Source organism: Solanum tuberosum, unplaced genomic scaffold, assembly GCF_000226075.1.
Source record: "Solanum tuberosum cultivar DM 1-3 516 R44 unplaced genomic scaffold, SolTub_3.0 scf00130, whole genome shotgun sequence".
Taxonomy (NCBI): Eukaryota; Viridiplantae; Streptophyta; class Magnoliopsida; order Solanales; family Solanaceae; genus Solanum; species Solanum tuberosum.
Window position 1 is genome coordinate 1,180,912 of NW_006239060.1, and position 22,330 is coordinate 1,203,241.

The 22,330-nt window shown below is 31.3% G+C and overlaps 1 protein-coding gene across 4 annotated transcripts; it reads left to right on the forward strand.

Moving 5' to 3' along the window:
* The first annotated feature begins 11,349 nt into the window (after nucleotides 1–11,349).
* Nucleotides 11,350–17,913, forward strand: LOC102600824 (glutathione gamma-glutamylcysteinyltransferase 1-like). Of its 4 annotated transcripts, XR_001473952.1 has the most exons (9): nucleotides 11,351–11,624; nucleotides 12,686–12,842; nucleotides 13,430–13,668; nucleotides 13,855–14,018; nucleotides 14,414–14,465; nucleotides 15,030–15,257; nucleotides 15,415–15,924; nucleotides 17,289–17,342; nucleotides 17,529–17,913. XR_001473952.1 is itself a non-coding variant. In XM_015310588.1 (8 exons), the coding sequence occupies exons 1-7, from the start codon at nucleotides 11,614–11,616 to the stop codon at nucleotides 15,922–15,924; spliced, it is 1,356 nt and encodes a 451-aa protein (XP_015166074.1). In that variant the 5' UTR covers nucleotides 11,350–11,613; the 3' UTR covers nucleotides 17,289–17,913.
* Nucleotides 17,914–22,330: the final 4,417 nt, after the last annotated feature.

A 22,330-nucleotide genomic window follows, 5' to 3' on the forward strand; every position in this document is an offset into this window, starting at 1 on the left:
CCCCACCCCCTCCAAAAAAAATTTAAGTTTGTTTTTAGAAAATATATTCAATTTCATTTTTTTATTTTTTCATCCCACCCCATCCCCTACCCTTGACCCCCTATCAACCCCACCCTCCAAAAAAATTTAAGTTTATTTTTAAAAAATATTTTCAGTTTCAATTGAAAAATTACTTTCTACTCTCTAGTAAAAATAAAAGATATTTTCTCAAAAATATTTTTCATTCATAAATAAAACACTAAAAAATCTTTTCCGGAAAATATTTTCTACTCACCAACCAAATATGAGAAAATAAGTCCAAAGTCTACTTGTTTTCCGGGAAAATATTTTCTAGAAAAACATATTCCATGGAAAACATTTTCCTTCATACCAAACACACCCTAAATGAATTCTTTTATCTATAATATGTGCAAAAGACACAAGTATGTTAGTTAGGCATAACAACCAAAATTCTTGAATGTTTTGGATGAAGTTCCTTCTAAAGATCAAAAGATTTGAACTGAGAGGAGCTAAAAAAATATGCATTAGTGAGTAATTGAGTTGCTTTGTGATTCAACTATTGAAAAATATCAATGTTGATTCCTTGCCTCGACCTGCAGAGATATGCAATCATCATGTACGATGTACACACTAAGCATTCTTCTACTAAGTGATATACTAACACATATGTTTAATTAGAACATCTATCCTTATTTAGATAGGTTATACTGAACTTCAAGTCAAGCTGCAAATTTAAGATAATAATATTTTAATTTTATGCCAAACTATTCTAGTACCAATGTATCTTTCATCTCCATTTAGAAAAAAACATTACAAATGAGATTTACAACACTTCTAGAGTATATACACCAATAGAGTAAATATCATACTATCATGTATTTTAGAGCAATCAAAATTTACATATTGCCTCCAAAATTTGTTTTATTAAAAGAGAGGTATCGAAATAGATAAATATATTTTCTGCACTCATATCTAGAGTTGTCTCGTACTAAATAATTGATCAATGTGGTAAAGATAAAAAATTATTTGAAATAGCAACTTAAAAGAAAATGGCACTTTGCCTTACTACTTGTAAATCTAGAACATTGAGGTGATCAAAAACATCGAAAATCAAGATGACTACCCTTCTTACTTCTTAAGGACTGATCAACTACTATAAAATGTCTTTGTATCCATCAAGGCATACAATAAGTAATTCAAGCAAATGATAATGAAGAAAATTAGAAGGTAAGGGTTCTTCACTATAGTATTACTCATCCTACCAAAAGTGAAAAGACCATTCAAACACAGGACATCGAAGAAATCATTCTGCACAAAATGTTATGTTTGTACATATACCAAACAATGTTGACAATGTCATATTATCTTCAATTTCTGGAAAAGGAACAAAGTATTTGTGAATAATTTTCAATTTTTTTAGGTCCAAGTAGTTTTCTGAAGCGCACACATGTGATCGCCAAATCAGTGATTTGAGATAACCTATTTTGTTATTCATATTTATTACTCGCTAGTCTTTCCATTTCAAAATAAGTGAATTGTTAAAGTTTTTTTCTTAGTTAAAAATAAGTGAATTATTCAAAACTTAAGTGAGTTATCGAAAAAAAATCTATTTTTGCCCCTCATTTATATTTTCGTTTGAACCTCAACTCAATATATATATATTTATAAATTGTGAAAAAAATGAAATCTTAAGTGCAGTTGTTATTAAAAAAAATCAACAATCACCCAAACATAGAAGCACATAGAATTGAAGAACCATAACATAGAGAAAGAGGAGCTTAAGCTCAAATAATTCATCCAGACTACCCTATAATGAGACAATGGAATTGGGAAGAATAACATTTAAGGAGAAGGATGGATATGTATAGCCACTTACAATCCAACGATATTTGTTGCTCGACAAAAGTCATTAAACCTACAAAAAAAAAATCATCGAGTATAGCAAATGGGATCAATATTTTCAATAGTCAAGAGAACACGGTTCGGTGCCACAGTTGTAGTATACAATAGAATGTAGTTAACAAATTGTAAAATGAAATGGAAATTTGATGATCACTCGTTGTTCAAACATATAATCTTACAGCAATCGACAAAGCGGAAAAAATTGATATCCTAATAAATGAAATATCATGACATCGATACAAAAGATAAAAGCTGCCACAAATTCCTATAACTTCTCTGAGGAAGTAAAATTCAACTCTTTATATCTCTATCTGAGTCGTCCATAGGTCTATGAAGCAGCTTCATTGAGTGTGCATTGCCTCAACAATTCACTAATTTTGAAATGGAGGGAGTATATTTGACAGAAACAATCGATCTTGTTATTCACGTTAGAGAAGTGATAATCGATTTCATGAACTTCCAATATTCAAATTTGGACCTAAATATAATAGTTGCAAATGATATGTAATTGCATGATCAAATCACTGAGCTTCTAATAATATTCATTCGACTTAGCAAATGATAAATATTTATGCGCTAAAATATCCAAAATAAGAATAAAATCAAGAGTCGCCTATCAAAATCTCATCACAATAAAATGGATAAAACAAAGAGATGATGAAACAGAAAAAGAAAGAAGAAGAAAATAACACACAGTGGGTAAAATAAAGAAAGTATAAGAGTGAAGAGAAACTCAAATCACAGCTACAACAAACCCCCAAATCTAGATACTGAATAAAAGCTAACTGATTGACCAAGAAAAAGCTAAAACAGAGCAATAATCGAATAAAATGGCTCAAATTTGAACTTCAAAAAGAGATTATTGCCTGAATTGTATTTGCTCTTTCTCAATTTTCCGTAATTAAAGAGGCAAATTAAAGAAACACCAAAAAATTTAAAGAAGACAAATTATTTTGATGGTTCTTTTTCTACTGTTTCAACAAAAGTAATTAAGGAACAAGAATTGATTGTATGCTTTGTTAGATTAACTAATGGGAAGACAGTTAGTTACTTTAGAGAGACTGGAGTAGGGAAAGGATAATGAGAATCAAACTAATTGAACCTGTAAAATCAACTCTACCTAATTACTCAATATTAAAAATTAGAGTTAATCGTCTATAAATTTCAACATCCACAAGTACTAAATAACAACACGTGGCTTTATTAAAGCCCATCCTCAACCAATTTATCCTTGAAATTACAAAAATCTTTGTATGCTTTGTTGGAGTTGTATCGTACAATTTGTGTAGCTGTGTTCGTCCCTCCCAACTGTCACTTATTAATAAGAGTAATATATATATTTCTTGAATTGATAAATCATGGTTAATTTGAAAACTTCTGTCCACTACTAATATTTAAGTGTCAATAAGCACACAGCTGAGGGTCAACATGTCTGCTTCAGCTGTGTGCTTATTTTCATATTCAGCTGTTTGGCTTATTGGTTTAGGGGGTTTAAACCTTGCCAACATCATTTTTTTATTTCTGTTTTAATTTCAGCTTATTTATTAATTTGAGGCTTTTGACATTTCGTATTACGTAAATATATTTCTTATTCATATTTTAGTTATTTCATCTTTATCTACTGTACTTATTTATAAGTGTGAATAAGAATTCCGCTCCTGTGTCGTAGGACTTGTAGCTTGGCAGTCCACCTGGTGGGTTAGAAAGTCTTAGCCCTTAAAATGAGTTGCGAAGAGAGATCGAAGATGAAGATTTTCTGACGCAGTGCGGGCACTGGATGAAAAAGACAGATAAAGGAACAACCCACCACACAGGAGGCAGTCAACATGTCTGCTTCACCTGTGTGGTTCCACACTTCTATTACTTTTGTCTATTTTTTCCTTCCGTTTTAATTTGTTTGTTTTCTTTTTTTAATTTTCTTATAGATTTAAAAATTACGTAAAAAAATATTATAAATCATGATAATTAATATTTTTAAAATATTTTTTTTAAAAAACATATATAAAAAATCAATTGCTTATAAAAAATTTGATTGACTCATAAAATTAATTTATCTGTGTCACATAAAATGGAACAAAAGAAGTTACATGTATTATTTATCGATCAGCATGACAACCAAATCTGAAAATTGTCGTTCTCAATCAAAGATTCCTAGAATTTTTCCTGAATTCGAGTTTGTATAATTTTGCTCTTTATTTGGATAAGTGACAACAAGAAAAGGCGGAAAACGATAGAGGAAAGTTCTTTCCCCTCTTCGTGAAATTAAATTAGAGGCTTTCCAATCCCCTGGTAAAAGTATTTGTATGATACACTTTAAAACTATTTTTGATTAATTTAATATTGTAAAAATAATACTAATAATTAACTGAACTATTAAATTTGATTGTTTACTTTCAGGTTTCTGTATGTTGTTGTTGTGGTTAGTGTTCCTCAGTGTATTTAGCCTTCTTTAACTTCCGTATGTATCCATCTTTTTTTAGCTTCTTCGATTTGCCTATATTGTTTTTTTCTTGGATTCACCTGTCTTCTTATTAGCTGATGAATTATTTTCTTTCAACACTGTCTGTAAAAATATATTTTATTTTGAAAAGATGAACTGCTGAAAGATTATATACATCATTCTAATTGTGATGATTTATAGCTGCTTATCAAATCTGTACACTTTTTCCTTATACTTCAATGTTAAGAAGTAAATTTATAAATATGACACCTAACAATTCGTTTCTATAAATTTTTCAAGCTGGCAGATTTATTTTAATTTGTGATGGATAAAGTTTTGTTGTTTTGTGCCATGCAAAAATGTAGTAAATATATGATGAAGAAAATGTTATTAAAGATTGAAGCAGTAATAAAGTTAATTAATATCTATATTTTAATGTCCCAGAGGAGCAACATGTTTATTCTCGACGGCGATTATTGCAAACATAGCTCTTTTCCCCCTCAGTTTATAAAGAAATATGATTGATGAAGGAATTCCCTGTTGTGATTGAGGAGTATGTTGATTTGTGGATAGATGTGATTAGAAAAAATATTAAATTGTTGCTTTTAGCTTTAACTTGAATTGGAGTTGAAAATTATAACAAATTTCAAGAAGAAAATTCATGCCACTGAAGTAAATGAAAATTTACACTGTTGCTACTGAAATCTGTATTAGTAGTAGAAGTTGTAGTAGTTCAAACTTATTGCGGTTTGGATTTGCTTTTCATTTTTGACTTATAAGCCAAAGTCATAAGTTAGAAGTACTAACTGGTGGCTTATTTACTAACCACTTTTTGACTTATTCACACACTCTAAAAGTTCTTAAAAGCTATTTTAGCTTAAAATAAGTTAATCCAAACGGGTTATTAAGTTTGGAAAGTGTTTAGTTCCCCTGTTGTGTATTTTACTTTCTGGTTGTTTAGTTTAGATAATCTTAATGCATGTCTTTGTGTGTTAGATACATACGTAGCTTGCCCATAGCTTATTGATTCTTCGGTGATAATGATATTGTATGTGGCCTATGAAACAATGATGTTGTGTTGGGCCGTGCTTGTATACTTGGGAATAAAAGTGGCCATAATCCTATTCATTTTGATTATTAATTATTTCAAGTGATTGTGATTCACTTTAATCTCACCTTCTTTATGTAACGGGTCTCAATTTTATGGTTTAGAATCTCAAATTTGAAGATACATCACATTTTGTTATTTTATATTAATAAGACGTACAAAACTATTTTGTAAACTAGGCTCCCTTAGTAAATACTATTAAATAATTATATGATTTTCAATTATTATTGTGAATCAAACAATCTTTACGTTATATTTTTCTAGTGTAATAGGAAGACTGATAATAGTCATAATAAAAACATAGCCAAGTTAATTAAAATAGTTGTATAATTGTATTACTCAGACTCTGTGAATTGAGATACGATTTCGAGAAACTAGCAAAACTGAATAACTACGTCTTAATATCAAGCCCAAGTATATGGTCGAGAATATATGAATGTTTACTGATCATATATATTGTTACTCAACTTAAATTTATCTTGAATCAATATTGCACAAAAATTAATAGTAAAAGAAAATAAAAAAATAGTAAAAGTTGTTTTGGTATTTGCTATTGGCGAAATGGTCTGGTAGACCCTTCTACTTGTATCAGTTGTATTCTGAACCCTTCTACTTATCCATTTGTCATTTGAACCCTTAAACTCGATAAAACACAATTTATCGAACCCCTCTAACCATTGACCACGCTTACATGTCTTTAAGATGGCTACGTGGCGAAAGTGTGTGACTTCACACTCCTTAAGGCGAGTGAGTACTATATTTCAGTTTTAAAAATATTAATAAAAGAATAAAATAATACAAAAATTAAAATTAATTAAAAAGTCTCCATCTTCTTCACCCACTCCACCTTCATTTGCAGCCATCTACATGACCCGACTTTTTTTTTCTTTTCATACTATTGTCATCATCTTTAAGAGATCTTGGCATTGAAACCTCCTTGAGTCCATTGAATCACCGCTAGTGGGAGAGGTCGATGGTGATGGTGCTCGTCGGAGAAAACTAGTTCGCAGTAGAGTGAGAGAGATGGTGCTAGTCAATGGAGAATGAGGCGGGTGAGGGTTGGAGGATTTAGTTACGACAACAAAGAGATTTTAGGCTAGATCTGCGGTGGCGATTTAGGTTGGTAGTTATGTGATGGTTGAAGGAGGAGGAAAGGAAAATAGTAGATTTTGTATGTTTTAAGATGGAAATGGGGACTCACCCTCCGAGGAAGAAATGCACCAGCAGCTTGATCTCCCTCCATAGAAGCGCCATCATTGTCAAAGTTCAGAAGAAGTTGAAGAGCTTATTGCCTAATCTATTTTGGAAATATGTTGGGTTTCTTTTTTAGCTTAAGGAATAAATTTAAATTTTATTGTTTACTTTTTATTAAATAAAACACAATTGATTTTTTTAAAATAAATAAATAATAAATGATGTGTAATTTTTAAATCTGACGTGGATGATGATGTGTCATTTTTGTTGAGAGTTTGAAGTACACGCAGAGCCAAGGGGTTTAAAATGCTAAGTTACATTGAATTTAAGAATTCAATTGACAAATAGTTAAGTAGAAGGGTCCAGAATACAAATGCATACTTCGCCTTTGCTATTTGTACAAGAAAGGCTAGCTCCTACAAAAGAATGGATATATATTTATACAGGTTTTGCAAATTAGCAACCTTTTAGTATAAAACAAAAGGTGCATGGATATTAAATTTTCCACAAAGAAAAACATATATCCCAAAATTGCTTCAGGTTTGAATTTTTCAAGGCTATAATTAGGATTTATTAGATGCAATTGCCACAAAGAATCAGTATCTTTTTTATTTGATATATGGTATCTGCTTTGGGATTCTGACTTTTTCAAATTTGCAACACATAATACCCATTGAACAGAGAAGTGTTTCATACTAGAAATTTTTCTATTTTCAATACTCAATATCGTGAATTTCTAATCAAGGATGCAAAGATTCTATCTATCCCGCTGCAACGTAACCTTTGGTGGTTAAATAAATCATTTCGTTAAACTTCGAAAGAAAAAATCTAAGTTTTAAGCTTCATCATGCATGATCACCATGAAAGTAACAAGCTTGCTAGTATTGTATAGGAAGTGAAAAAAATAAAGATACTTGGAAGTTGCACACTTCAAAATGTACTTAAGGTAGATATAACTGAAAAAAGGTACATATAACTGATTCTTTAATTAATAAATTACTTGAATGAGAAGATGTTACTTATTCTCTATCCTCTTGTCATGTCACTCCTCTGCCATTAATTGATAGGAGCTCTGTTTGAGCGTAGTTAATCAGCTTCGTAATTTTATATATAGATTACAGAATATAGTTAACCAGCTTTGTGATTAAATATATATTGGGTACCATGGTGATAATGCATGTAAATTGAGGGGTATATTTTTTGGAGGGGAATGTTTGTGAGAGGGATTTTCGTGGGAATGCCTTGTATGTGTATCTATAGATATTGATTCAAAATTCTAGGTTTTTTTTTTGTAAGACTAGGAAATCATTAGAAAAATGACTAAGGTGGAGCAGTGACAAATTGAGTCAAAAATATAAAAAAGATGTGTTAAAAGTGAGATTCGAACTCAGGCTCAACAACATAAAAAGAGCCTTAAGCACCTACCAAGAGTCATTGAACCAGTTAGACCATTTGTTTGTTGGCTGCTCTATGTTAATTTTTTATAAATACCTCTTAATTTCTATATATATATATATTCCGATACGAAGTAAATGAGTGTTCGAGCACATGAGAGAGGTCAGCCCCTCCCTGGTGGAGAGTTACAAATGGTGCAAATATTTATGTTTGGGAATATAATGTGGCATATTTGAAAGTTTATTACTTATTATACTCTAGATATTATGGTGAAGATTTTATATGAATATAATAAAATTTTTAATATAATCCTTGTTGATATCTCAAATAGTAATTTACATGCGTATGAATCCCCGATTCAATTTATTTGGAAAAATAATATTATGTTGGGAGAAAACAATATATCTTCTTATATGTGAAAGGTATAAGTCGCATATTGAAAAATAATATGAAAGCGACTTGAGATATGGGCGTAGCTTATAAAGATATTTGGAACCCTGTATTTAGAAAAAAATGCTCTTGCATGTGTATGTTCCTAATATTTTTATTATTGGTACATAACTGAATTTTTGACCAAACTAAGCCATTATTTAAATCAATTCATCAAATAATACATTTTTTTTATTTTTTTAACAAAATTAGTATAAACGTATTTCTGAGTAACGTTTTAGGGTATTTTTATTTTAAAAATTCAACGGACAAAAACTGACGGAGCTGACGACGTTAAATGAATAAACGTACTCTTGAGTAATGTTTTACACCTAAAACATTACTCACGAGTACGTTTATTGAGAATTCAATCACGGGCCACTGAATCTAATCCTGCAAATGCAAATGGCCAATTGGTCTTGATGTCCTTTCTCCTGATTCTGAAAACGCAATCCCTACAAATCATGAAATCTCATCTCATACACATTCATGAAATCTCATACCATAAATCTCAACATAAAACTCATCTCATACCATAAATATAGTTACATGAAATCAATAATCGCAGTGAATTCTCCGATGAGTAATAAAACTTGTTGCTTTACAAAAGTCTCCATTTACATTTATGATTACTCTGGGCGACAACTCCAACTGCTCCTCCATGCATGTTACGATAAATATTCTACAATAAAGAGATGTAAGATGGCAACTGAACACAACTGGTCACTCCATTTGCATTTGCAGGATTGGATTCAGTGGCCCGTGATTTGCTTCTCAATAAACGTACTCGTGAGTAACGTTTTAGGTGTAAAACGTTACTCGAGTACGTTTATTCATTTAATGTCGTCAGCTCCATCAGTTTTTGTCCGTTGAATTTTTAAAATAAAAATACCCTAAAACGTTACTCAGAAATACGTTTATACTAGTTTTATAAAAAAAAATTAAAAACGTATTATTTTGATGAATTAATTTAAATAATGGCTTAGTTTGGTAAAAAATTCGTACATAACTAATTAGTTAAGTTCTCAATTTTTTTGGTATAAGATTTTTCTTGAAAAATGATATTTACGAGTTGGATTGTAAATGATGTTGTACGAATTTTTAAACATATAATATCTTGGATTAATAAATATGCATTTGTTGTAATTTTTTTCAGGCAAAATTACATAAATACATAATTTAAGATATTATAATCTTTAAAATTCTCTATTATTTAAGAAAATAACAAAAAATCTCATCTCGGATACGTAGGGATGACAATGGGGCGGGGCAGATGGGGGGCGCACTGCCATCCCTATGGATACATCTATTTCCTCTCTAATACATCTCTCTCATTAAGTAATGTACCGAACAACTAAGGAATATATTCGAAAACAACGAAAAATTCTGAATTTTGATAATTGGAGAAACTTTCAAAATAGGATGTAATTATCCATAAATATATGAGATTTCTACAAAAATACCTTTTTTTCTAAGTATAATATTAAAACTATTTGAATTAGTATTTTGATGAATCAAATTACCTTTGTCGATATGTTTCCACTTTAATTGACGGTAAATTATGACTATATGCTAACTTCTGGCCCTATATTAAAAAACAAACAATTTAAAATTGATCTGATTTGTAAGAAATTCGACATAAATTTCATGAAGTATTGATAATTTATATTTAATGTGATAAACGTTTCTTTTTCTATGAGGACAGAGAATCGTGTACTGATCAATCATAGAATACTTTTTTTTTTCTTTTTATATCATAACCATAGAATATTTATCTTTCCTCTTTTTCCACAACAAAGTGGTTCTTCTTTATTCCTTTCTTATTTTGTTCATTTATGCTACTTGCCAGAGTATTTTCAATTTATCTATATGTACGTACAATTTTATTTTATTTTGGGTCGCCACTAGCAAATGGATTTTTCGATGCAAATTGGAATTTAGTTAGAATTTTAATACGATATCAAACATCAAATAAGAAATAATAATAATAATAATAAAACTTTTTTCTTTTGATAATTTGATGTTTAAACCTGTTAATAAAATTTAGTATTTTACTATTTGAACTATAATGTATTTTGGTTGAATATTTAAACACATATAAAAGTTTTTATTTGATATCTTCGCTCTATTTTGAAAAAATTATGCAGGTGTTCTCTAACATTAACTACCTAAGTAAGTACCAATATGGGTTGTGATGTATTTGTGGGATTGTTTCACGTTTAATCAGAAGTTTCAGATTCAAGCCATGAATATAGAGAAAATCATGTTGGAGCGTCAACCCCAAATAGACCTTACAATGCATGATTTAAATTTAGTCGGAGCTCCAATGCAATATATTTATACAAGGGAAAAAGGACAAATATACCCACGAACTATCATAAATGGTACGCAAATATCCTCCGTCATACTTTTGGGACATTGATGTCCATGCCGTCCAAAAACTAGAGCATATATACCTTTATACTAACGGGAATACACGTGCCATATTTTATCTACCGACCCGACATTTATTGAATATCGGATCGACAGATAAGATTGTGACACGTGTTCCTATTTAGTCTTCCGTTAGAGTGAAGGACATATATGCTCTAGTTTTTGGACAACAGAGGCAACGATGTCTCAAAAGTATGATGGAGAATATCTGCATACCATTTACGATAGTTTGAGCGTATATTTGTCTTTTTTCCCTTTATATAATATATACTTGAGAATACAATGTAAAGTGTTGCTCCCTTTATTCCAATTCATGTGTCTTAAGTTAGAATTACTTTTGTTGTATTTAATAATTTTTCAAATTTTAATATCCTTTATGACATTACAACAAAATTTTAAAATTACATATATTTTTAATTTGAATTTTTTTAAAATTAGGTGCCAAGTGGGAGTATATGTTGAAGTGATAAGAGGAACAAAAACGGTGAAAGTGGAGAAAATCATTGACTACACAACAAAAGTTGATTCCTTTGGAAAAGAAAACGAATATAGGAAATTGGCAAGTGGCGTTCCCCTTTTTGAATTAAAATTTGGATTACAAGAGATTGTAGTGTACTATTTATTGGGGGAGAATTTGATCGGAGAAAAATGGCGATGGCGGGTTTGTATCGCCGAGTTCTTCCATCTCCTCCGGCTATTGATTTCGCTTCTAATGAAGGAAAGGCAAGTTTTCTCATTTTTTTCTTTTTGAAGATTAGGGTTTATGATGTTTCGTTCTGTTTCAATTACCCGTTGACTAGCTGGTGCTGATTTACTACTTGGTTTGGTAGGTTGACTTTTAAATCTGTAATTTTTGGCACATATGTTAAATGTCAGATTATTTGGTTATTGTTAGTTGATTTAGACATTTGAAGTGAAAGCTTCTAAATGCTCAATAATAGGGAACCAATTCCATTGATTGAAAGCTCAAAACTGTTTATAACAATGAAAAGCTTAACACCAACTAAAGTAAAGGATAACAGAGAAGGGAGATGAGAAGCATTGCGATACGAAGTCATCATTTTAAATTTTTGTCATTGATGTTTGGAAATGACTTCAATTCGTAAATTCTCCAAAGAAACATGATTTAGGGTTCAAAATCATGTTTTCAATTTTTTCTAAAAGTAAAATTTGATCCATAAGTTTATAATTTTGTTAAAAAGACCATCGATTTAAATTTTGCAAAATAAAAGAAAACACTTATGCTCCGCGTGATTGTTCGTACCATGTGAAAGGATTATATTAAAGAATAACTATGGTTTGCTCATATGGTAAGATTGTATAAGAATTGAAGAAATTTTGATGGTTATGAAAAAACATACAACTTAAGAAATCCAAATTGCATGTCCAAACAAAACTTCAACTTCATATCAACTTGATTTCATATCGCATTTCCAGACGGGCCTTAAGAAAGGGGGTGAGAAGAACAAAGAACGGGGATGAGGAGATACAGACACTTGAACAATATTCACATACTCAAATTGCTCCCGCAGAGCACTATTTATCACCCTGGATCCCAAACACAGCCACCTAAATGGTGTTGAGCTACTTTTGCCTGAGGCTCTTATGCAATTTATTCACTGGCCCATTTGTTATCATAACAACACCAATTCTTTGCTCATCGTCCAGAGTTGATGACATTTACTTCCAGATACTAAAATGCCTGACAATATTCTAGTTTATTCAGTTACTGCTATTTCTTTTTATTTTTTTGTACTGATTTCCACTTGTTTTTGGAACTGCAGCAACTTTTTTTGGAGGCCATCCAGAATGGAACAATGGAAGGATTTTTCAAGTTGATCTCTTATTTTCAGACACAATCTGAGCCAGCATATTGTGGTTTGGCTAGCCTTTCCATGGTCTTGAATGCCCTTGCTATTGATCCCGGAAGAAAATGGAAAGGTAATTCTCCTATAACCTATCATCTACTGAAGTTGTGTTCCTATCCTTCCTCATGATTGTGATCTTCACTTTTTCATGGCCTTATCTCCTGAATTGTTAATAAGGTCTTGGGCTCCTTTTAAGTTTTATGTTTATTTTCTTTGATGAAAATGTCTTTATGTTTGTATTTTCCAATAATTTTTGCCTATCCCCTGCTCATGTTAGTTATAAAATATAAGCACAGAGTTGTTGGTGCCTTGTCTCTGAGCGTTGTAAGTTGATATGATTTGTTGTGATGCATTGACATCACTCTCAGATCATCTAGCACTCAACATGAAACCTAGCCACTTTTATATATCAGGGTTATACTTTGTTACTATTGTCTACTGATATTCAAGAGTCAAAGGTTGAAAAAAAGGAGTTTAGTGAATTGAGGACAGCTTTTACGTTCTTAGCTTTCATCACCTGAAACTATTTGATGCTGCACGTTCTATTCTTTCAAACTTGGTTGGTCATATCCTTGTCCTATTCTGCTTACGTCAATGAGCTCGTTTTTAGTGTCGTACAATGTCGCTGCTTTTATCTTATCAGCTTCAACAAACTGTCAGGGCCTTGGAGATGGTTCGATGAATCCATGTTGGACTGCTGTGAGCCATTGGAGAAGGTTAAAGCTAAAGGGATCTCCTTTGGGAAAGTGGTATGTTTGGCTCACTGTGCAGGAGCGAAGGTGGAAGCTTTTCGCTCTAATCTTAGCACCATTGATGACTTCCGTAAACATATCATGGCCTGCACAACTAGTGATGATTGTCATCTGATCTCATCTAATCATCGAGGACTTTTTAAACAGGTAAATATAAACATAGCTTCTCTATGCTCCTGCTTATCATTGTGAAGAAGTATATTGTTGTATTGGGAGTTTGGTCCCTCAGGAATATTATTGGTAATATTGCTAATTGTTTATTTATGAAGGTTTATAGTACCCCTTCTTGACTTATCCTGAAGATTGGAACATCTCTTCTGAATCTTATGGCAGACAGGTTCAGGCCACTTTTCACCTATTGGTGGTTATCACGCGGAAAAGGATATGGCACTGATTCTAGATGTTGCAAGGTTTAAATATCCCCCTCACTGGGTTCCCGTCCCTCTCCTTTGGGAAGCCATGAACACAATTGATGAAGCTACAGGATTACATAGGGGGTATATAATTCCACATAGCTACAGTGTGATATATCTTGATTTTCATTATAAGCTGTTGACATCCGCCTTACCTTGAACAGCGTCTCATTCATGCTTTTTAGCTGTCAACTGATAATTTCTAAGCATTTGCTTAGGAATATAAATATGTAGAGGAAGATGTTTTACTATGTGATTTGGTCTTCCCTCTTATATTAAAGATGAAAATTGGAAATCAAAGAAATTGATTGCTCAACTGTTTCAGCACTGCTTCTGGTCTTCTTCAAATATAACTGTTTTTTCTCTTCATTTTTTTCTTTTCCTATTCCTCTTCTGTCCAAATTTAGCGGTCCTTCTTACTCCATCTCATACTTGCAGCATGGATTTCAGTGACTTATGTGCAAACACATAATTTTCAGGTTTATGCTTGTCTCTAAGCTTCATAGAGCTCCTGCACTGCTATATACCCTGGTAAGGCTTAAGTAGCTCGTATTATACCACTTGGTTTTATAAGTAAACTCCTTAGGATAAACTACAACAAGCAACTTCTATTCAATTCAAAATCTGAATCTCTCATAAGCTTTCTTATTTTCCTCTTGTTTAGCTGAATAATGTTTTCATTAGTGGCTAAAGGTATTGGAATTTTGGTAACACAAGGATGTAGTCAAGCTCCTATTACTGCCTGCTAGTCCCTTTGCTAGTTGATCCTTTTCAGTACACCGGCTTGGTCAGATTGTTGTAAACCACTTCTTTAACCTATTTTATTACATGCTAGAACATAATGATGGCATCTTTGTCAAATACTTGGGAATTGGTCTTAGTGACAGGAGATTAGCTTGAACTTTTGCTTCAGAACCATGATGTCATTGCAATATTTATGGATTTTGACAATATTGTCCTTTAGAACTAATTAATATGTACTTTGTTATGTGATATATTCTATTATAAAGAGGGAAGAATGTACTTTGTCGAAATACTCTTGGATTTTCTCCTTTCTGTGACTATTCATGCATTCTGAATAGTGTGCTCTTACAGAGTTGTAAACATGAGAGTTGGGTCTCTATCTCAAAGCATTTGATGGATGATCTTCCTGTCCTCCTAAGTTCTGAGAATGTGAAGGACATAAAAGATGTTCTCTCTACTCTTCTTTCAAATCTACCTCCCAATTTTGCTGAATTCATAAAGTGGGTAGCAGAAGTTCGAAGGCAAGAGGAGAATGGTCAAAAGCTGAGTGAAGAGGAGAAAGGAAGGCTAGCAATCAAGGTTAGGTATCTGGATAATTTTAGTAAATTGAATTAAAAAAGGCTTCAGAAATGGTCATATTCTTTTGCATATTCCCATCTCCAGTTTTAATCGGATAACGGTTGCAGGATAGGTCATTATTTATGAGTTCAGTAAGCACTCTTACCTTACTCTGCAGGAAGAGGTATTGAAACAAGTGCAGGACACTCCTCTTTATAAGCACGTCACAAGCCTTTTACTTTCAGAAGATTCTGTCTATCAGTTAAAAGCAGAAATGGAAAGCAGTTTGACCAATGTTGCTGCGAGCATTTGTTGCCAAGGAGCAGACATTTTTGCAGGAAGGTCTGGTTTGTCGGATAGGTTTTGCTGTCGCCAAACATGTGTCAGATGCTACAGAGCTACGGGGGACAATCCTGCTACAGTGGTGTCTGGGACAGTTGTAAATGGGAATGGGAATGGGGAGCAGGGGGTTGATGTACTGGTCCCTACATCTCAGGCAAAGACTAGCTGCTGTTCTTCGGGGCAAAATGGTTGCTCACCAATGCACCCTGGAAGCAACGATGTGCTGACAGCACTGTTGCTGGCATTACCTCCACAAACATGGTCTCACATAAAAGATATGAAAGTCTTGCAGGAGATAGAGAACCTTGTCTCAGCAGAAAACCTGCCTCCTTTGTTGCAAGAATAGGTACCATTGTACATTATCTCCATCACATTTGCGTTTCTGTTTTAAGATCCCTATTTGTTATTTTGTCTTGGGAAGCCCAGAAAAGAAGGTTGCAGTAGGTTAACGGTTAGCAGAAAGCTAGTCAATTTTATGATTACTCTTAACAATAGAGTATTGTAATGAAAGAATCCAAATGGAGAGGATTTGTACAACGACCCCAACTAGCTAGGTTTGAGACTTTTGATTTTGTTGTCATTTTTATTGGAAATTCACGCGAGCACTTGGAAAGACCTTCATTCCTATAATAGAGCTTTCTACCCCCTTTTTAATTCGTAGGTACTTACTATGGGTCCTATTGTTTTTTCCTTTATAAGATTAACTAGTAAAATTACCCGCGCTTCGATCGCGCAAGAATTTAATACGCAGGAATTTAATATCATGGAAGTTATAAAATAATACTTAAAACCTATCGGTCATTAAAACTAAAACACTATATTATCTTACATACAATATTACGTAGTAATAAAGATTAATAATGTAAAGGAAAATGAAAATTATTACATCTTATCATTTATCCTTAATAACATAAGCATAAATTAATGACTATAAAAATACATACCAGGACTTGTAACATAAGCAATGGTGTCAATGAGTCATTCAATAGGAGGAAAGTACATGAATATTTAATTGTGAAGAAGAAGAAGAAGAAGAGGGTCATAATTTTTGTTGTTTTAAAATGAGAGGAAATCCCTTTATTTATAGACAAAGGAAAATGAAAATTATTACATCTTATCATTTATCCTTAATAACATAAGCATAAATTAATGACTATAAAAATACATACCAGGACTTGTAACATAAGCAATGGTGTCAATGAGTCATTCAATAGGAGGAAAGTACATGAATATTTAATTGTGAAGAAGAAGAAGAAGAAGAGGGTCATAATTTTTGTTGTTTTAAAATGAGAGGAAATCCCTTTATTTATAGACAAAGGAAAATGAAAATTATTACATCTTATCATTTATCCTTAATAACATAAGCATAAATTAATGACTATAAAAATACATACCAGGACTCTTTTATATATGACATATCATGTTAAATATCTATTTCCCTGCACTGTACTTTATGGAAGTAAGCTCTCCCCTTGAAGCAGGTTATCATGTTACTGGGGGATTAACTGATAATTCATTTCTAGTCAAACTGAAGGAACATGCGACTGATAATCTCATACACAGTAGTGAAACCTAAGGCACATAATTCTGTCTTCTGCATGTTATTCAGCCGTTTAATGAGTTTGATGTCTTATGCTATGCATCTTTGACCAATTGACTAAGTTCAAGGTGTAATGGAAGATTTCTGAATATTCTTCTGGGTAACTGCAGATTTTGCACCTGCGAGGGCAGTTCCTCCTGCTAAAGAGATGCAAGGATAACAAGGTAGAAGAAGATTTAGCTGCACCTCCCTTTTAGTTTGCTTTCCTAGGCTATTATAAATACATTGTTCTGATGTGAGATTCAGATCACATCACTGTAATTTTTTCAGACTTAAAATTCACCAAAGCACCATGATATCATAAGCTGCAAAACAAAATGCAGATGTCCTACTTCCTTTCATTTTTATAGGTTTGGTAAAATCAAGAACCACAAGGCGCGTCCCATGGAGCTGGAAATCTCTGTGGAGATCCATTTGGTCAAGCAGCTCTTTGGCATAAAATGCATGCCATGAAGAATGAGACGGTGTTGATCTATCCTGGAAAGTCCAGTTCATTTGTTAACGGTGGGGGTACGTTACACTCATGATACGAGAAACCTTACTGTGAAGCTTTTATGCCCTTCGAGCTCTCAGATTTACAACGTATTGACCAGGACTTCATTGTATGTGCACAAGTTGCTGTTCATTTTCTCATTTGTCTATGTAAATTTAGGATTTATTTGCCATGTATGTTGGTGTAATCATCATATCATATGATATATTAAAAGTGAGAAGTTCCAACCTTAAGTTGGATTACCATTTTGTCCCTCCACTCAATAAAAAATTACTATATAACATCTAATTAATTGAATATTAAATAAAAAACATATCATATGTATTAAATTCAAAATTGAAAGACGAAAATGTCCATAGAAAGTTGCTAGACATTTTTACTCCTTTTTTAAAGACTGAATTAGTTATCCTATATTTAATTATATCATATTGTATTAGCTTTTATTATCAACGTCGAATTATAAGTTCACTATTGCAATAAATCAAAATATCATAAAACATCTAATTAAATATTATACAATCATATTTTAATTACTTGAAGGTTGAAATCCAAGTTTAGCACAATACAAAATTTACGGCCCTTCTTTGATGACTTAAAATCAAATTAAATAGTAATGTTTGAATTACATAGATTGTGAGTAAATAAAAAAAACTCAACAATAATCATATTTTAATCCTCCACATTCAATTCTCCCTAAATGAGTGAAACTAATTTATTCGCCCATTACGTACTTTTGTAACTTCTTACATAAATGAGAAGTTGAACAATTTCTTCTTTAATAAGTCAATTTGATTTTTTCACCTATTACGAGCATATGTAATGTAACTTACACATATATTTTGCCTCTAAAAAACTTCATTTATAACAATATGAATTACCTCAATTATTACTGCTAATTATTTTAATTTTTTCTTCTTCTCACCTATTTAATTATTTTTTCACAACCTTCCACATTCCTTGTTATTTTCACAAGGAGTATTTGATTTATCTTCATTAAATTATTTTTCGTAAGTACTTCTGCACATGCACATTTTTTGAAAGTGTAACAATATTTTGGGAAATTGAAAAGTTAGTCCAATTAAACTAACTTGATATATTTATTGTTTACTACTCCCTCTGTCCCTAATTACTTATCCACTTTTGAATTGACACACTTATTAAGAAAATAATTATTGGTATAGTGAATTTACCATTTTATCCCTATTAATTATGAAGTGGATGAATTAAAAACTTAAGATTTTTCAAAAAGTTCAACCTTTTTCAAAGTAATTAATTGAGGGTATAATAGGTAAAAACATTGTCCTTTCTTGATCTGTCAAAATGGACAAGTAATTAGGGACAACTAAAAAAAATGTGGACAAGTAATTAGAGACAGAGGGAGTATTAATGTAAACTCATGAAAAAAAAAACTCACATATATGAATTTGTGATGGGTTTTCAATCCAAAACTCAACGTGTAGTAATTCATATTTTAAGGTGGAGTGACTTGGATAGCAGAACAAGAAATTGTTGTACCAGTAAGAATTTTGACTAACTCAATTATTTCTAAAATAAAATTTATCTTTTTTTTTTTCTGAAGAACATATGAATTGTTACCAAGTTTATATGTAGGTCATTGTTGTTATCTTTATATTTTGCTACTTTTGTTTCATTGGATGTTCACGTGATTTGTTAGCATATTTTATTTTTAATTTTCTTGTTCTATCAGAAAGTACATTTATCATTAATTCTAATGATTCTATATAAATTAGCATGGGACACATGTGTAACGCACGTGTCCAAAACTAGTATTACTAAAAGTGGGAAGCTTCAAAGATGAAAAATTAGATTAGCATTTCACCTCTAGGCACAATTAAACATTTAATTAATTAAATATTACATAAAAATATTTTAATTATTTTTAGGACAATGAAAGAATCATTAATAAATTTTTTAATATACTTATCATTTAACCTTACACTAAATTAATAATTTAATCAAATAATTAAATATTAAATAATAATATCTTAAAACTTTTTGTTGTTTATGTTTCGATCAATATGGTTAAAACTTTTTTTGTGACTTTTAATCTAATGTTTATAAGGAGATAATCATTTCTTTAATATTTGATTAATATGATTAATCCTATTTTGAGGGGTAATTCATTGACTCCAATCCAACATTTGAACCTCAAACTTTTGGTTAAGGTTGAGTACAATACTTACCATCCCACTACATTCCTTTATTTTTTGGATGTCACTAATCGATTGAATGCCTCGATAAGATAGAAAGTTGAATAACTAAAACTCCAAGTAGTGGGGAACCACTATAACTTCTGAACACTCAAAAGTCCCTTCTTGGACATCCCATGGATCTTTTAGCCACTGAAAACTCTATAAAGATCAAAGTCATTTATTTTACAAATTTAAGAATTCTAATCTACATGACACCAATAGTCTAATGATTACATCAAACTCTTGATTAACATATCTTTACTTCAACATAATGATCAAAAACATAAACATAAACAATAAAGTTTAAAACATGTACTCAAAAACAACATTTAATAACATAAGCATAAATTAATGACCGTAAAAAACATACCAGGACCTTTAACAATAGAATGAAATAGAAAGGAAAAAATCGAGCCCACGCACATTGTCCCCATAAGGAAATTATTCTCATCTAGTACCCGAGGTTTAAAGAAATAGATCCTCTCAAGATAGAACGATTCTATTCACCAGTGTATTGATACAAAAACAATGGTGTCAGTGAGCCACTAGGAGCAAAGTACACGAATATTTAATTGTGCAGAAGAAGTAGTTCAGAATTTTCGTTGTTTTAAAATGAGAGGAAATCCCTCTATTTATAGACAACAGAGGGTAGTGTGAATAAATGTTTATTGTGCCTTATCGAAAATGTCACAATTCTTTGGAAAAGTCACAACTTTTCATAAAAGTCACAACTTTTCATAAAGGCATAATACATAAATGTGCCATTTAACTTGGCCTCATTTTACATTTATGTCCTTCAACTTTGGGTATGCACAAGTAGGCACTTAAACTTGTATAAAGTTGAACAAGTAGACACATGAGTCCTACATGGCATAATACACATAGGACACCACGTAGGATAAAAAATGACATGTAGGACATGTGTGTCTATTTGTTCAAATTTATGCAAATTTAAGTGTCTACTTGTGCACACCGAAAGTTGAAGGACATAAATGTGATATGAAGCCAAGTTAAAGGGCATATTTATGTATTATGCCTTTCATAAAAGTCGCAACTCTTTATAAAAGTTGCAACGCTTCATAATTTACATGTACATTAACTTTCATCTTTAAGAATGAATGTCATAGAATGTTTACTCTCTTTTTTTTTGGAAAAAAGACGAAGAAGGTGAAACATATAACATTAAATGAATAGTGGATAAGTTATATATGAAGAGACAATTAAATTTTATATAAAAATAGTAGTTATGTTCATAAATATTCTAATCTTCAAAATATAAATAATAATACTTTTTACACCTTAATTTTTAATATTTATAATTAAATAATTAGTTTAAGTGTTTGCAAAAATCTAATATGATATTTTGGACACATTCATTATAATTACCGGGAGATTCAAAAGGCAAATTAAAAACACTTGAAAGAATTTTTTTTTCCTTTCGGTCAAAGTTAAACTTACACCATTTTTGGTACAAAAAGTACATAATCTCCTATAAAAAAAAATTAATTGAAGAAATATTAATATTACACTATGGTTTGAAGGGGATTAATCTCATGCAATCTTTTGATCTTCTAGCACTATTCTACCAACAAAAAAAACTTTTAATACTATAATTCTTTTTTAAAATTTTTAGATAGCTTTCATTTTTTCCCCTTTTGCTTTATGAACTCATTTTTTAATTTATAAATAAAGTTTATTTTATTAACTTCTCATATTATTATTTCGATGCATTCACTTGGAGGTCATGAAATTGGAGTATCACAATTAGTAGTGAGACAGAGTAAGAAACCTCAATTAGACACATTTTATAAAAAGAACTCAAATCATATTATTTAATAATATTTAAGTTTTAAGGAAATAAAATACTCATTAAAATGGGTTACACGCGCAAAGAGCATGCCCAGAAACTAGTGGATCTAAAATGTATGATCAATTCAATATTGTTTTTGATCCAACATTTAAGTTATAGAAGTTGAACATAATGGCTTACCCTCCCGGTTTGTATGATAAATTATTCCTACTTTTAACATGTATCTTACTTTTGGCTAAATTGAGGACTTTGGAGGTTTGGCAAAAGTTGCAAAGATAAAATATCAAAACTAATTTGATCTAATGGCATTCAATTCATCTGTAAGTAAGAAAAATGGATGTATCAAAGCTAATTCAATCCAATGACATCCAAATTGAATCAACTATAATAGGGATGAAAAACATTATTGACATGTACTTGCTAAACTATTAGATGTGAGTCGCCAACAAATAAGAGCGGATGTTGCAAATTATCAGATTCTTCTACTGCTTTTTTTTTTCCACTTCTTCTATGACCACCATTTTGTTAATTTAATAACTCCCAATAACAAAGTTGAACGCCTAAGTTAATTGAGCAAAAGATCAATGCAGTATATACTTAAAATAAGGGAAAATGCATAAGTACCTCCAACCTATG